General features: G+C 35.8%; 1 protein-coding gene and 1 non-coding gene across 4 annotated transcripts in view; one reads left to right on the top strand and one right to left on the bottom strand.

The window, feature by feature from the left end:
* SEMA3D (semaphorin 3D) overlaps positions 1-17,919 on the bottom strand; it is a 218,896-nt gene that overhangs the window by 83,282 nt on the left and 117,695 nt on the right. For all 3 annotated transcript variants that reach the window (XM_061165129.1, XM_061165127.1, XM_061165128.1), the window contains 2 exons: positions 9,853-9,915; positions 62-181 (listed from right to left, as the gene is read on the bottom strand). In XM_061165129.1, coding sequence (XP_061021112.1) covers positions 62-181; positions 9,853-9,915 — 183 coding nt within the window. The remainder of the gene's footprint in view (positions 1-61; positions 182-9,852; positions 9,916-17,919) is intronic.
* Positions 16,539-16,643, top strand: LOC133073166 (U6 spliceosomal RNA). Its single transcript, XR_009696875.1, has one exon. It is a non-coding gene; the product is annotated as a U6 spliceosomal RNA (small nuclear RNA).

Raw genomic sequence — 17,919 nt, 5'->3', positions numbered from 1 at the left:
CATAGGCAGTAAATAATATGCTATTACAGTAAATTGTTTTCATGCTATTTCACAATATTACCTCCTTGTAAATTCCAAGATCAATATATCCACATATTGGATGAAATGCTCCAGTTCCACACACATAAACGTGAGTTTTGTTATAGGGTTGAAGTACTCTGATGAAATTTGCACATTCTGTCTATTGGGCATAAAAAACATAAAAGCATTAGCATATAATTCAGGTATTTCAAAGTATCATTCATACCACCTGCTTTCCAAGTAGATTGATCATCAAAAATAAGTGCTAAAATAAAAAAGATTTATGAGAAATGCTTAACTTGACTTAGCAAAGGAGGCGAAACAAATTAGAAACTATGACTTGAAGCTTTTTTTGAAGTTTTATGGTTCTGAAGTAACCAGAGTACTAGAATGCACATTTCTACTGTAGGACTCAATGGGACCTACAGAATGAATACATACAGAGTATGAAAGAGGTATTTATACTTACTTTCAAGAATTACCTACAGAACCAAACCCAAACCAAACATTATGTTCTGATGTTCCTACATTTTCTGTCCCATATAGATCATATTGTGTGCAGTTTCAACTGAATCAGCTACACTAAACATAACACATAACACAGACGTCTTCCTATATATTATTCCATTCTTATTTTCCAGAATGCCCTACCACTTTATTTCCATTTTTTCCAATGTTACAGAGCCTTTAAGACTTAGCTTAATTCCAGCTTATTTTAAGAACTTCTGTTTCTTCCATAAATATTTTTTATGCCAAGTCAAAATTTTAAGATACTTATATTTCTGCCTCTTTTCCAAATGCTTGAGCCTAAAAGTATTCTTTGAAATGTGTATCTTTATAACTTAATTATTTTCTATCCCCGAACTGCTTGTAAATAGTGACTCCATTTTTCAGAATAGTCATTCTTATCATTTTCAATTCATCTCCTCTAAGCCATCCCTTACCTTTACATAATTACTGGAAACAATTTTTAACTAACTTCATAATCCCTGGACCCAAAGACTCCAAGAAAACACTGGGCAATAGTATACTTTTATTTTAAATCAGCTATACCTAGGAGATGGACAAGTGTTTACTAAGGAGGTTGGAAAACTATGAAATCACTGAGATTCAGAGAAAAGGTCCATTTTCTCTTGCCTGAGTGGCCACAGGTCCCTCACCTGTCAGGTCACTGTTGTCATTAGGGTTGTTAGGGGGAGAATATTAAAAAATAAAAAAGACAAAAACCAACTGGTAGGATGATTTTTTAAATTAAATAAATATTTTTAACAGCAGATGTTAACTTAGCTGATAGGATTATGATTGTTATGTGGATGAAAATAAAGAATATAACACTTAATAATTGCTTATCACATACTCTGATTTTGATCTATACAAAATAATCAGTTTCTCAGTGGCTGTTCTGATTCCGGGGAAATAGCTATTTCTGCATAGCTGTGATACAGAGGTTCTAGTACCTAGTTCTTTTTTGTCCAGCTGGCCTGGCAATCTTATGTCTCAAGAATTTGTAGATCCCAGTGAATAAAATCTGCACATTCTACTACAGAAAAAAAGTTAGTTCTATAAAGAACTAACTTACTGAGTTTTCTGCTCTCTGCTTCCATACAAACAAAGCAGTTGCTTAAGACTAAATGAGAGGACAGTATCAGCCAGTCCCTCAGTTAGCCATAGAAGAGAAGGATGTTTATCATGTAGGAAGAGTCAGAATTCTCTAATAGCAGCAGGACAACTACATATGGTTACATGTTTGTGCTGCAAAAAAAGAAAGTCCTATTTTACCATATGCAAATCATACTGTAAAATCCTTAATATCCTGAATATTTTCATACATTTAATATATGTTCTCATATAAGTATTATATGTAGACTCCTAAGAAAGGAAAATTTTATATTCATTGAGACAGTTTATCTGGCAGACAATCTTAACAAAATCATATCATATGTTTTTCACCCTTCCATCAAGGTATCTGATGAAGAGAATTTATTTTTTATTGACACAAAAGCACTGTAGAAAACTAGCTTCATGTTCTTTTATATACTGTTAGACAATCACAAAAGAAAACTTAATTCAGAGAGAAAATTCGTCCTACTACTGGTTTTGAACAAATGGCTCAGTAACATGAGATAAGCCAGGGCAAGAAAGAGTAAAAATGTAGGTGATCATCAGATAAATTCTAATGATGGCTTCGCTGGTAGGGTAAGAGATTCTAATATTCTCCAGCCTTCATCTTGCTCACTCATGTTCAGTGAAGGGACTTCTACTTATTAGTCTTTTCCCCACAAAGAGGTTTATGCAAGGGTAAAATCTATACAAGAAATAGTACACAGGTAGGGGAAGAGTATAGCGGGATATGCCTGGAGTGAGGTGGGATTGCCTCACTGCTAGTAGTTACATCATTTTTCAAAAGTTGTTTTACCAGAGTCATAGAATTTAGAGGAAAATGGTTATGGAGTGAATATTTATGTCCTCCCCAAATTCATAGGTTGAAACCCTAATGCCCCCACGGTGATGGTGGTCAGAGGTCAGGTTTTTAGGAAGTAAGTAGCTAGAAGACTTTTGGGAGTCCCTTGGAAAGTAGAGAGATCAAACTAGTCAATCTTAAAGGAAATCAACCAGAATACTCTTTGGAATGACTGATGCTGAATCTCCAATACTTTGGCCACCTGATGTGAACAGCTGATTCATTGGAAAAAAAACCCTAATGCTGGGAAAGATTGAAGGAAAAAGGAGAAGAGGGAGATGGAGGATGAGATGGTTGGATGGTACCACCGATATAATGAACATGAACTTGGGAAAACTCCAGGAGATGGTGAGGGACAGGCAAGCCTTGTGTGCTGCAGTCCATGGGGGTCGCAAAGAGTCAGACACAACTTGGCAACTGAACAATAACAACAGCCTTAGAAGAGGTCAGGAGGCTGGAATCCTCCTGATAGGATTCATGCCTTTATAAGAAGAGACCAGGGTAATAATAAATAAAAAATAAAAATAAACACAAGAAGAGACCAGGGCACTTGCTCTCACTTTCTCTGCCCTGTACAGATACCACCGGAAGATGGCCACCTATGAGCCAAGAAGAGAATTTTCCCTAGAAACTAAGTCGGCCTGCACTTTGATCTTGGACTTCCCAGGCTCCAGAATTGTCAGAAATAAATGGCTGTTGTTAAAGCAGCCTAGTTTATGGTATTTTGTTATGGTAGCTCAAGCCGACTAACACAGTAATTTTACAAGACTTTGAAATAAATATTTGTATAAAGAAATAAAACAACTGCCTTTCCAGATTATAAATTATAAAGTCCAAAAGATTAGAGACTGTGAGACACAGCACTGTTTAAAAAGGCAAATAAGGCCCAGAGTGAAACATCACACACAAAGGAGATATAATTTGAGTGATGATAAAGAGAAAGCTCTGAATCACACCTAAAACATTCCACATCCTTTAACTTTTCTGGGAGTACTTATTAAGATGCAGCAAGCCCTGGAAAGTAACCCATTATGCTAGTTCCTGACTTGGTGAGATATTACCAAGGATTTATTTATGAAATTCCTCCCTTCTCCCAGATTGGGCTGCCATGGAACAGAACACTGTAGGGACAGTCCTGAATTTTCCGACTCAATTTACCCAAAAGTCAGTTCTGCCCAAAGTTTCCTGTCGACGAAGTTGATGGCAGACAGTTCTCTAAGAAGACTGGAGGCAATGAAAAGGCATTGGTTACCAGAAGGAAAGAAACCTGGGAAGAGATTCTAAAAGATAAAGTCTCTTATTTTAAATTTTGCCTAGGGTGGTCATTTCAGCCAAACACTAGTGCCTCAAGTGAAACAAAAGTCTTTCTCTTTTAATTTATAACATTTTTTTAAGGCTCAAAGATTCTGTGTTTTCTTTTTGTGCACAAGTTTCATTAAGTTTTGCTTAAATAGCACGAGCAATAATTAACTTGATTTAATTCACTTAGCAACCTGCATAGCTATTATAAGGGTGGTGTAATTCTGTGAGGCATGAAGAAAGAAAACTCTGAGAAGCAGCTTTTTTTAATTCTCCCTGAAAGCTGACTAATTTATAGCTATTGCCACAATGGTAAGGGTTGCTGCACATGATCAAACAATTCAACTCAGTGAGTGATATACTCAACCTTGGAAGAGAACTGAATTTCTCCTTCCTTCCTACGCTTCCTACTACTCTCTTTCCCACCTCCTCAACTCTCCACTATAAGACAGACTGAAAAAGACAGAATTAAAAACAAGTATCAACCTCTGGGCTTCCCAGGTGGCACTAGCGGTAAAGAACACACCTGCCAATGCAGGACACTTAAGAGAAATTGGGACGATCCCCTGGAGAAGGCACAGCAACCCACTCCAGTGTTCTTGCCAGGAGAATCCCATGGACAGAGGAGCCTGGAGGGCTACAGCCCACGGGGTCGCACAGAGTCGGACAGGACTGAAGCGACTTAGCATGCATGCACACATAGTAGTAACGGCTCAGTGGTAAAGGAATCCCCCTGCTAATGCAGGAGTCCCAGGTTGGGTAAATGGGTTGGGAAGATCCGATGGAGAAGGAAATGGCAACTCACTTCAGTATTCTTGCCTGGGAAATCCCATGAACAGAGAATCCCATGAGAGGCTGCAGTCCATAGCGTTGCACAGAGTTGGACACGACTGAAGCGACTTAGCATGCACACACGGACACCGACTTGCTGATTTTTTCAAGTAATATTACTCGTTTCAATATCTACCTTTATACATATTTCTTCCTGTTGCTGTTCAGTCACTAAGTCCTATCTAACTCCTTGTGACCCCATGGACTGTAGCCTGCCAGGCTCCTTATACTATGAGAGTGCCAGGGAAAGAATATTGGAGTGGGTTGCCATTTCCTTCTCCAGGGAATCTTTCCAACTCAGGGATTGAACCCATGTCTCCTGCATTGGCAGGTGGATTCTTTACGACTGAGCCAGCAGGGAAGCCCCAAACACATCCTTACACACATATATAAATGGATATATAGCTAAATAAATAAAACAAATATAAAACTCAATACTTAGAGAAAAGACAAATACCTATTAGTCTATGTATTAACATCTAGAACTTGTTTCCCCCTAATATTGGAAAAATATTAGCAAAACAGCAGTACTTGTAAGTCTCTAATCTTACATGTAGTTCAATTAAATCCAATACAGCTTTATATGTGTTTCTGATAACTGACTTATAATCATTAATTTTAATTTATTTAGGTAATACATGAAAAGACACTTATGATTAAGAATCTGGTCAGTTTTTGTGTTTGGTATGTTTTGCAGAATACTGTGATCTTCAATTTGTTTGATCCTGTGCCACATGCCTATCATTGTGGTACATCTTAGGTTTGTCAGGTAGACCTCTGCTAAAATTCAGTCTGCAAAGATATCTGTTTAGGTCTTATAATATTGAAAACATTTTAATAAGTTGTCAACACTTCAGAATAAGTATATGAAAATCCAAATATCACATTTTTCGCAAAAATGAAATATCTAACAGGTTTCTACCACTTATGGTAGAAGGGGAAAAAAAATTAAAGGAAAAAAATTGAGAGATGTGCCTATAAAAGTCTAAACACCAAATAGGAAAACTAGGAAAGGATATTTTTTACATATATCTTAATTTTACAAATACATAGGATATTTAGTGTTTATAGTAATGAACGAATTTCAAGCTAAAAACGAAAATAATTTTGTTGGAAAAAATTAAATATATTTATTTCATTCATTAATATATTAATATTAAGCATTAAGTATATGTTGTATACAACATTAGCAAGAGTGTGGGGAAATATACCCTCTTAAGAGCATGTACTGCTAGTGGAAGTATAAGAAGCTTAAACTTTCTGGAGGGCCATTTTACAATGCATAAAATATTTTATATCCTTTGACCAGTAATTATACCCAATAACCAAAGATGCTCACAATATTTATATATAAGGTTTTTCATGTGTGGCATCATTTACAATAGTAAAAACTGGATATAAACCAAAACTCTAACAATAGGGGATTGGTGAAATAATATATAAAGGAATGCAGTGCAGCTATTAAAAGTAGTGTTATAAAAAGGAATTTAATGACATGGGAAAATGCTCATGGCAGTCTGTGAAGTGAAAAAAAAATGTTTTAAGGGACTATGTATACAATGATTTCATTCTGAAAAATAGTAAATAGATAAGATAGAAGAATAAACATCAAAATGTCACCAGCTATCTCTGGGTAATGTTCATGGGGAAAGAAATATTTACAGATGAATCTATATAATTTGCAGACTTTCTGCAATGAACACTTTGCTTTACTTTTAGATGTTCTTTAAAATGGAAAATAAACGTAATCAGAGAACTTTAGAGACGGAAGATCCTCTAACTCTATGCAGTGTCTCTACTGACAAGGTTGTGCGCCCTGATAGTTAAGCTGACGAACAGCCCAGGCTGCCCACACCCCATCCATTTTTTGCCAGGACTGAGCTGTTTACCCCACTGTTCTATCGCGGGACCATCTATTTCTATAGTGACTTTCTGTTGAATAATATTCTAAACAGAAACAAAACAGACCAAAGAGCTTCCTGTCACCTCTTCCTTCCCTGGATTAAAACTGGGGACTGTCCTCAAGCAAGAGGACTAGTTCTCTTCGGTATCCTGTTCTTCCACCCTCTCTGCACACCAACTAGCTAACTTTCATTATGGTAAATAATTCACTATTTTTCAGTTATACAGTACCTTTGTGTAAAGGGATAGTCTTTCTAAACACTTGTTAATTCTCAATACACTCTTGGGAAGTAGGTAAAAATTACTAGAGAAGGGAGAGAGAGGGTAACGCCAAAGGTGGTAAGAGATGATAATAAAGCCACACACTAGTCTCAGTTTTCTGTTGACCAAAATCTATGTAATGATGTAAAATGAGGATCTGTGTTATGGTGACAGTGAAGGGAGAAATGGTTTGAGGGATTCAGTTTGTAGACCTTACACATAAAACTCAAATCTTCATGTGTAGATTATAGTATTTCATAAGAGCACAGATTGTGGGGCAAGCCTTCTGGATTTAATTCCTGGCTTCGCTATTTACTGAATATGTAATATTGGGCAAGGTAGTTAATTGTTCTGGTTTCAGTCTTCTCATTTGGAAAATGAGGAATAATAATAAAATCTAACATATTGCTTTAAGGATTAATCAAGATTATAAGTATAAAGCATTGAAAGCTGTTCCTAGAACATGGTAAGTACTATAAATATGTTACCTATTCTTAGTAACTCTAAAATATTATTTTAAAGGGACAAATTAAAAAAGGAGACAGACACTTTTATTATTCCTACATACTTCAACAGCAAACTTTACAGACTTCAGTAAAAAGAGAAAAGTTCCCCAAAACTCTAATCCTAGGTTAATAGTAGGTGTTAGAGGTGACTATCAGCTCTCAAATACAATTGAATTGGAAGAATAGATTCCATATACTGGTTCTTATGTGCTGTCTAGGACACTACCTTCAAAACAGTTTATCACTCTTTGCTTTAACTTAATAAAAGGGGCAACTGAGTTACTATATAACTGGAATGAGTGAACATACTGAAATGAGAACACTGACACAATTAAAACCTTCACTGACTGTCTGACCTTGAGAGCTTATCCCTCATCTATTCCATGGGAAAATTGACACTATTTCATTGCAGTACATTTAAAACAGCCTTTTCCTCCTTGCCTCTTCATCAGACACTCAATACTAGTGATATACAAAACATTAAAATGTTCACACTGTTTATGATATACTTCTATTGTTATGCAACAAAATAATTTTGAAAAATCATAACCAAAGCATCTATTTTCCCCATGAGTTCAAAAAAGTACTGCTGCTTTTTCAGACCTGGGCACCTACTCCCAGGGTACCTGACACTGAACAGGGTGAAGAGATTAGAGACATGAAAGGAAGAATATATTCTAAATTAGTTTAATCTCTTTCATTTCTAGTAAAATAAATATAAAAACGTTCTCCTGTTGCATCTGAAACAAACACTCCCTGATATATTTCTGCTAACATCAGGTGCCTGAAAATATCACATTTAACACTGACTGAATACAAAATCAGGCATAACCAAAAGTTTCTTTCTTTAGTTTTGATTATTTTGCTTTGCAGGACAATCGTCCTTCAGTATCCTTAGGGAATTGGCTCCAAAACCCTGACAGATATCAAAATCTGAAGATGCTGAAGTCCTTTATATAAAAAGGCAGAAAAACCTCTACATGTCTTCCCATATACTTTATCTCTAGATTACTTGTAATACTTAATACTATGTAAATGATACATAAACAATTGTAATATAAACAGTTGTAAATACAATGTAAACACTATATAAAGGTTCCCAGAGGCAGTACATTCAAGTTTGTTTTTTGAGACTGTCTGGAATTTCTTTTTTGAAATATTTTTGATCCATAATTGGATATATGGGTCAATATAACTTAAGAATACAGCTATACATATTTAGGCTCTTAATAAATATTTGTTGAGTAAATGAATGAACAAATGAGTGAATAAATCAGTTGTTATGAGGCTTCCCTGCTGGCTCAGAGGGTAAAGAATCTGCCTTTAGTGTAGGAGACCTGGTTTCAGTCCCTGGGTCAGAAAGATCCCCTGGAGAAGGAAATGGCAACCCACTCCAGTATTCTAGCCTGGGAAATTTCACAGACAGAGGAGCCTGGTGGGCTCCATGGGGTCGCAAAGAGTTGGACACAACTGAGTGACTTTCACTTTCCTTTTTCACTTTGGATTGGTAGGCTTCTAAGCTTCCCCTTAAATTTATTAAGCAGCATGTCATGTTGCTTTACCTTTATCACAATATTAAAGTGAGAATTTTTTAATCCAGTTATGCTTTCACACAACACACACTATTTGCTGTTATTAAAGATAAGGGCACTGCTCTTAATATTCTTAATATTAATATTCTTGGGTTATAATGGTTGAACATGAGTTTGAGTGAACTCTGGGAGTTGGTGATGGACAGGGAGGCCTGGCGTGCTGCGATTTATGGGGTCGCAAAGAGTCGGTCACGACTGAGCGACTGAACTGACTGAACTGAACTGAGAGTGGTTAGGGGAAACATTCCAGGATGATGCAAAGGAAGCCTCATGATATCCATGCTTTTGCCCAAAGTTGGAACTTTGTCATCTTGAGTTATATTCAGGGGGTGACTTATTTTTCCAAAGAAGAGCAATTCTCCCTATCATTACAGTGCAAGAAGTCATGGCAGAATACAGAGCATCTGACCTGAATCAGAACTTTCAGATGAGAAGAGGTGGTCAAAGCCTTAGCATCACAGGAGATTAAACGGGCAACACAATTGGACAGAGCAAGCAGGACAACCAATCTTTCTTATTATCTCTATAATGCCTACTTTTGAAAGAATTCTTGTAGTTATAAGTTTAGCTTCACCCAAAAGTAAATATCAAGTGTGTGTTTGTAATGCTACAACAACTGATGATTTTGTGTGCATTCAAAAAATACACAGATTAGATAAAAATACACAATTCTAGAAATATAGTATTTCCTGATAGTTTATTTTTAAATATTTTAAATGTATTTTTGGTATTTTCTTGTGAAGAAAATACAATCAGAATTAACACTTTAGAAAGTGTAGTATTTCTAAATTTCTGAGAATAATGTCATTCATTTTGGCAAAGTAGAAATATTTTATACCATATTAATCTTTACACAGACTATTAGTGTGGTTGTAAAAATAACACACTAATGCCATTCATTCAATAAAATTTAATATAAATATTTGCTATCATATCAGTACCAGTTTAACAAAGATATTTTTTAAAGTCTCATACTTACATTGGCATCTTTCCCGGCTAATTTACACAATTCCACCCGTTCCTTTGCAGCAGGCCAATAAATCTGTAAAACATTTCAAGGTGTGTTAGAATCTGAATATTTAAAAGACCCTACAATTCTAATTAGGAAAGGGTGTGAAACTGAAGAGTGGGTATCAAGCCAAAAGCATGTTGTTAGCTATGATTTAAGAATTTTGAGATTTAAATATTTTCTAAAATCATTCTAAAAAGATATTAGAAAAAACTGGCAGAAACATCCATTTCTATCTGTCAATATTATAATTTCTTTTGAAATGTATTTAATCATAGATAAATCATGTGGTATAATTTCTTATTGTGACTTCAACAGAACTTCAGGTTAGCATTTGCTTTAGGTAAGAGATTCTTTTTATCCTGTTTTTTCTGTGTTTGCTCAGAGCAATAGTGCACTATAAACGTTCAATGAGGTGTGAGAAACAGCTCTCTGTCACAAGCATAAGTTACCACTCCAATTCAAAGACCAGTGTGAAATTGTTCATAATATTTAACACATATAGAGCTGAGACACATCTTTCATTTAGTTAAACATTAAAATAGGACGATAAGCATTATCTTATTTAAATCTTTCAGTGACCTTTAAAATAGCTATACTTATTCTCACCATTTTGGGGTCAGAAAATTTCTTCATATAGTCATTAAACAACAAGTTGAGGGCCACCAGACTGGTTTGCAACAGAGCCATAGCATGACCCAAAGTCTATGCCTTGAACTGGGAGGGGTGGGGGGCGGTCTCAAACACTACATAATAAATATTATTTCGGCAAATGTATACAGACAAAGGCAGGAGGCTCCTTGATTGATCACTTTTAATCAGCTTGAACAGTCCTGAATTTACCACAAATAATTTGTCTTGTTTTTAATGAACTTTAGAAGTTCTTCCAGGAAGTTTTTCAAAACAAAGCCTAAAACTGTTGTAATACTCCATTAGCTTACAGAAAGAATTGCTCTTTGTTAAGCTATAGGCAAGAAGAAACAAGAAAGTCAAGCTCTGAGCAGCTTATATGTTCCAAGAGTTCCTGACAAACTTTTATTATGTTTCTCACCAATGTTAGCAAAAAATATTTTAATAGGTGAGGAAAAGGGAAAATATCCTGAGGGAATACACTGAGAGAGACTTGTTAAACCTGGAATTGAACAAATGATTTAGAAGTCACTAATGTTTATATGATATTATATTCATAGTCAAATATTAAGGTTTTATGTTTCTGAACAAAGAGAACATAGAATAGCACTTACATTCTTTGAATAGATGTATATCAGGTAATTACTGTGATTTTTAAATGAAGCAAGGTTGTTCATTTAAAGCACTTTTTAAAAAAATTTTGGCCACATCACATGGCATGTGGGATCTTAGTTCCCTGACAACGGATTGAACCCAAGCCCTCTGCACTGGAAGGCCAGTCTTAACCACTGGACCACCAGGGAAGTCCTAGAGCATACTTTAACAACTACAAATATAACCAAAGAGAGTACACAGATATGGTTGTTGATCCAGCGGCAGGCTCAGGTGACCAGCTAACATGGATGTGGCTCACAATAAAGACATAAAGATGCTATTTGTCCAGAAATGGTCTAAAACACATTCACGTGACTCTGAACAATTGTTCAGTCGCCCAGTTGTGGCCAACCCTTTGCAACCCCGTGGACTGCAGCATGTCAGGCCTCCCTGTCCCTCACCATCTCCCAAAGTTTGCCCAAGTTCATGTCCATTGCATCCATGATGCCATCCAGCCATCTCATCCTCGGACACCCTCTTCCCCTTCTGCCCTCAATCCTTCCCAGCATCAGGAACTTTTCCAATGAGCCAACTGTTCACATCAGATGACCAAAATACTGGAGCTTCAGCTTCATCATCAGCCCTTCCAATGAGTATTAAAGGTTGACTTCCCTTAAGATTGACTGGTTTGATCTCCTTGCTGTCCAAAAGACTCTCAGGAGTCTTCTCTGGCACTACAATTCAAAGGCGTCAATTCTTTGGTGCTTTGCCTTCTTTATGGTTCAGCTCTCACAACTGTATATGACCACTGGGAAGACCATAGCCTTGATTATTCGGATCTTTGTTGACAGAGTAATGGCTCTGCTTTTCAATACACTGTCTAGGTTTGTCATAACTTTCCTGCCAAGAAGCAATTGTTTTCTGATTTCATGGCTGCCGTCACCATCTGTAGTTATTTTAGAGCCCAAGAGGAGAAAATCTGTCACTACTTCTACTTTTCCCCCTTCTATTTGCCATGAAGCAATGGTGCCAGAAGCCATGATCTTAGTTTTTTTAATATTTAGTTTTAAGCCGGTTTTTTTTCACTCTCCTACTTCACCCTCATCAAGAGGCTCTTTTGTTCCTCTTCATTTTCTGCCATTAGAGTGGTATCATCTGCATATCTGAGGTTTTGAACAACAGCCAGCAATAAAATATGAACGGACTACAGCAATGAAAACAGTATGAATGGACCTCAGTAATTCATTATTAGTGAAAAAAGTATATTCCTCAAAATGACCAACAGCATAGTCTCCTTAGAATAATGTTAAAAACAACCAAAATAAAAGGCACTTTTTAGGTATGTATGTATGTACAATAAATACATAAAAAGAAAAGCAAAAGAGTGATGAATACAGGATTCAGAAAGATGGTTATCCAAGACTAGTAAAAAGAAAAAGATTAAATTAACAGTAAAAAAAAAAAAGGTTATTAACAGATTTTAGCTTTTGTTCTGGGTAGTGTGTTTTCAGATGTCTATTTCTTAGCTGTTTTTAATTATGTAAATTAGTAAATGAATCAAAATGGGCCATGCACAATCCAGATGACAGGCAACAGTCTGTCATCAACCTGAAATCAAGAAGTCCTAAATCAACTAATTTATGAAGAGCAAAAATGAAGCACTGTAGCTATCAGGAAGTTTGAGAATTTCTTCGAGTTGTTTTATCTTATTGTTTATTTTTACTTTTAGTGACTGGAAGCAACAACACTGAACTGACTGTACTTCTTGCCCCTTTAAAAATAACACCTTGAATTTATGGAATCTTTGCTTCATACATGAACTTATGAGCTCAAGATATCATCTTTTATCTTGCTGTTTATTTATTATTATTTTTATTGTGATAAAATATGCATAACATCAAAGGTATCACCTTAGTTATTTTAAGCATATAGCTTAGTATTGTTACATATATTCACTTTGTGTAATCTCAAGAATTCTTTTATCTTGCAATACTGCAAAGCTATATTTGCTGATTCTTTTGTGTAACAGTGATTTTACAAAGGATAACTTTGTATCATTGGAATAAAAATAAATGGTACAAGGAATGCATATCCACAATGTGTCAACTTGTTTAATCACTAGCTCATTTTGTTTGGTCTCTAATCTAGATTAATATTTCTTTGAATCCTTTCAGTATGTCAGATCTTGCTCTTTTCTGTTTTATATGATGGTCAGATTTAATCATATTTCAGAGAAAAATTTAGAATAAATATTGCAGATTTGTTCAGACCTGAATAGCTTACTGGTATTAGTACTATACAAAAAAAAAAAAAAATACAAAGGAAATACAGGACTTTTTTCATATTAAGTGTGACTTAAAAAAAAAAAGAAAAAGAACATCAATGGGTTCTTTCTTTTACCTTAAACCAATGTACTGGGTGCTTGAGTTGAAGTAAATTATGAGATAAATGTTGTTTCTAAAATTGATTTTTAATATATTTATAGGAGTTTCAAAAAGGGGTTATCTAAAGATTGACAAAATGTGAAAGCAATTTATTTTTTTTATCATTTTTGAAGTCTAAATCAAAGTTCCAAGGTTAGCACAGATTACTTACTGCTCATTACTTATTTGTTCATTAGACACATAACTACGAAAGGGCTTCTGTATATCTGGTAAGGTGTGGACTGAGGTCTACGATGTGAGTCGGGGGACAGCTCTGCAAACAGGGTAATGGCATTTCCAGCAGAGATATAAACCAGAGAAGGGAGCACAGGGGATGGGGTCAGGATGCTCAGGGAGCCCCAGAAGCACTGTGTGGGAAAAAAGTCCCTCCCAGCCCTGACTTCTGAGCCATTGTTTTAAATTATTTGATCTTATAGTTTCAACTCTAATGTAATAGTTTAGTTTAGTTTAATAGTTTCAACTCTAATTGCGTCTTAAAGACTTGACAGTAAAATAGTAATTGAATATTCTTTTTTCTCTTTGTAAAGGGCACACATTTTAAAAGATGTTTAAATGGTTTTGTTGTACACTTTTAGTTATTAACTTTAAGTCATACAATTTTAAACTGAATTAAAATGTCACCCTAGTAAATGAAGCAATTAATACTAAAATGACAAGCTTCCAAGAACTGAGTTTCTGATTAGTGGGTAAATGCTATACAAAGATATTCAAGCACTGAAAATTTGTTGGACTTCAAAAACCAATATTAATAAATCTTCTACTAATGTCTGTTTACAAAGCAGAATTTTTCCCCAAAATGTTATCTCACTTTTCATAATTCACCTTCAATCCCATAAAGTCTAAAACTTGTTAAAAACAGAAATTATCCCTAGGTCATTATTGTTATTCCAAAGGAATTCTAAGATAGTACCATAAAGACAGTTTTACTTCTTAAGGAAACATTCAAGTCATAAAAATAAAGTTGTTGAGATTATATTGGCTTATTTTGACATACTGCTGTCAAGAATTTAGGAATCACAAATAGAATTATCTTAAGAATAACAATCTAGGAGATATCTGATTATCTTCCAGACTCTAAACATTTACTTAAAAGGAAAAAAAGATCACTGAAGCTGTGCCAATATTTAAAAGCAATCATTTTAATTATCATTTATGGTGAAATTTTCTTTTACTTGCTACCTAGTCATTAGAATAAGGTTTTATTTGTTTGTTTGTTTTTTAAATACTCCCTTTGATCCCTTGTTGATAAACAATGTGCTGTTCTGGGCTCAGTCGCTCATTCACATCCAACTCTTTGCAACCCCATGGACTGTATGTAGCCCGCCAGGCTCCTCTGTCCATGGGCTTCTCCAGGCAAGAACACTAGAGTGGGTTGCCATGCCCTCCTTCAGGATAAAGCAGCAAAATTTCATGCAATTCAATATAAAAATAAAGCCAAAGAAACAAAATTTCCATACGTACTTACATAGAGTTGGCAGGAATATGTTCAAATAACGTATTTGTTTTTCAATTCTTTTGAAGTAATGTATATAATGTGACAAATTTAATATGTTTGTGTGTGTATGTGTGTGTGTAGACAGATACAGAGGGGACAAAATTGTAAGAAAAAAAAAAGAGCTACAGACAGAAAGACTCACAGACACATAGAGGGAGAGACAGAGATTTTAATTCTGATTGGAGATAGAGTATTTCACAAATAGTTTCAAGTATCAGTATGGTTTACACAAAAGCCCAGGAAGTACCTGAGTTCTTGGGGTTATTTCAGTAGCCCAGGTAGTATACTTTGAGACTGCCTCATGCTCAGACAAAAATCACACCTCATACTTGAAGATACAAAGTCCATAATATCTATAAAAGGCTCCCTTGATCATTAGGTAATGGGAAGGTTTTAAGGCAGTGATTATTAGTACTCTCACCACCCTCACTGAATTTATCAGCAGTAAAATGACAGACACATTCTCGTGCACTTTGGTGCTTCGCACATGCAGCAGTCATACCATATTAAGAGCTGCATGTGCAAGGCAAACAAAACACATACCCTTATTTCCAAAAGTTGATGCAGTTGTCATTACTCCTTTAGAAAATTACCCATAGACAGTGCTCTTTCACTTATCAAGAGGCATACCAGAAGCTGAGATGTTACTTGCATGACTGCCTTATTTCAGTTGTCCTGAAATATTCCCACAGAACACTAGTTCTTAACTAACATTGTATGATGTACCAGACACAGATCTTAATGCTCTCATCTCGGTGGGAGTATTCTTCCAGACCTTGGAGCCTAGACATGAAAGACCTCAAATATGTACAAAGCTGATGTTTCCATCCATGTGCAGGGCAGACATCAGAAATCAAACAGATCTTTTCTGTGGATCCAGATGAGACCAAGAATTTTTCTCAACATAATTACCTAGGGTGAAGCTACTAATTAAACCACTACAAAACAATTAGGGGTTGCAAATTGGTTTTAATTTGAATGCTAATCTTAGAGATCAAGTCGATAACAGAAAACTACGTGGGAAAGAAGAGAAGTAAATAACTGTATAAAATGTCTCCACTTGAAAATGATAATTTATGAGTTAATGTTTTAAAACAAGTATGTCTGATAAGTCAGTTTCCATATTCAACAATTTACTGACTTACCATGTTAGTATGCTTGTCTTCAAAGTATTTCATAATTGAAATTGATCACTTCCAAAAGATTCATCTCTGTCTGTTACACTTGAAAGGATTGGATACTGACTTCTAAATAGATATATGTAGTGCTCACTTTGTCAGCACCAAATGTCAACCTATTCCAGTATTCTTGCCTGGAAAATCCTATGGACAGAGGAGCCTTGATCCATGGGGTTGCAGACTTGGACATGACTGAACAATTTAGCACAGAAGCTATGCAGTGACTTAAGAATTTTTACTAAGCAAGGAAAATAATCGAGTTGCTAGGAGATGGGGAATAGATGAATACATGGATATGTATGGCTGAGCCTGTTGTTGTTCACCTGACACTGAAATACTAAAGTTGGAAGGATATAGAAAAGATTAGTATGCTCCCTGCACAAGGATGCCATGTAACTTTGTGAAGAGCTACATATTTCTTTAAAAAACAAGTACAAACAGGTATTTATCTGTTTCTTTCAGATTTACAGAATGTAGATTACTGGTCTGAAGAGAGACAATACAACGTATGATCTATTAGTCTTATGTTGATTTTATTTGCTTTGTTGTTCAGTCACAGAGTTGTGTCCAACTCTGCAATTCCACGGACTGCAGCACGCCAGGCTTCCCTTTCTTCCTGTCCTTCACTATCTCCCACAGTTTGTTTAAACTCATGTCCATTGAGTCAGTGATGCCATCTAACTATCTTATCCCCTGTTGCCCCCTTCTCCTCCTGCCCTCAATCTTTCCCAGCATCAATTCTTCCAATGAATATTTAGGGTTGATTTCCTTTAGGATTGACTGGTTTGATCTCCTTGCTGTTCAAGGGAATCTCAAGAGTCTTTTCCAATACCACAGGTCAAAAGCATCAATTCTTTGGCACTCAGCCTTCTTTATGGTCCAACTCTCACATCCATACACTACTACTGGAAAAACTATAGCTCTGAGTAGACGAACCTTTGTCAGTAAAGTGTTTTCTCTACTTCTTAATACTCTGTCTAGGTTTGTCACAGCTTTTCTTCCAAGGAGCAGGTGTCTTTTAATTTTGTGGCTGCAGTTACTGTACACAGTGATTTTGGAGCTCAAGAAAATAAAATCTGCCACTGTTTCTACTTTTCCCCTATCTATTTGCCATGAAGGGGTGGGACTGGATGCCATGATATTAGTTTTTGAATGTTCAGTTTTACGCCAGCTTTTCCACTCTCTTCTTTCACTCTCATCAAGAGGCTGTTTAACTACTCTTTGCTTTCTGCCATTAAAAGGGTATCATCTGCATATCTGAGGTTGTTTATATTTCTCCCTGCAATCTTGATTCCAGTTTGTGATTCATCCAGCCTTGCATTTAGCATGTTGTACTCTGCATACAAGTTAAACAAGCAGGATGAGAATATACATCCTTGATAAACTCCTTTCCCAATTTTGAACCAATCCGTGTTCCATGTCTGATTCTAACTGTTGCTTCTTGTCCTGTATACAGGTTTCTCAGGCAGGTACTGTGGTCTGGTAAAGTGATCTGGTATTCCCATCTATGTAAGAATTTTCCACAGTTTGTTGTGATCCACAGTCAAAGGCTTTAGTGTAGTCAATGAAGCAGAAGTAGATGTTTTTCTGGAATTCCCTTGCTTTTTATATGATCCAACAGATGTTGGCAATTTGATCTCTGTTTCTTCTACCCTTTCTAAATCCACCTTGTACATCTGGAAGTTCATGGTTCATG

The sequence above is a fragment of the Dama dama genome, chromosome 18, assembly GCF_033118175.1.
Source record: "Dama dama isolate Ldn47 chromosome 18, ASM3311817v1, whole genome shotgun sequence".
NCBI classification, from domain to species: domain Eukaryota; kingdom Metazoa; phylum Chordata; class Mammalia; order Artiodactyla; family Cervidae; genus Dama; species Dama dama.
The sequence above is the reverse complement of the archived record's forward strand: the minus strand, read 5'-3'. Positions and strand labels throughout refer to the sequence as shown.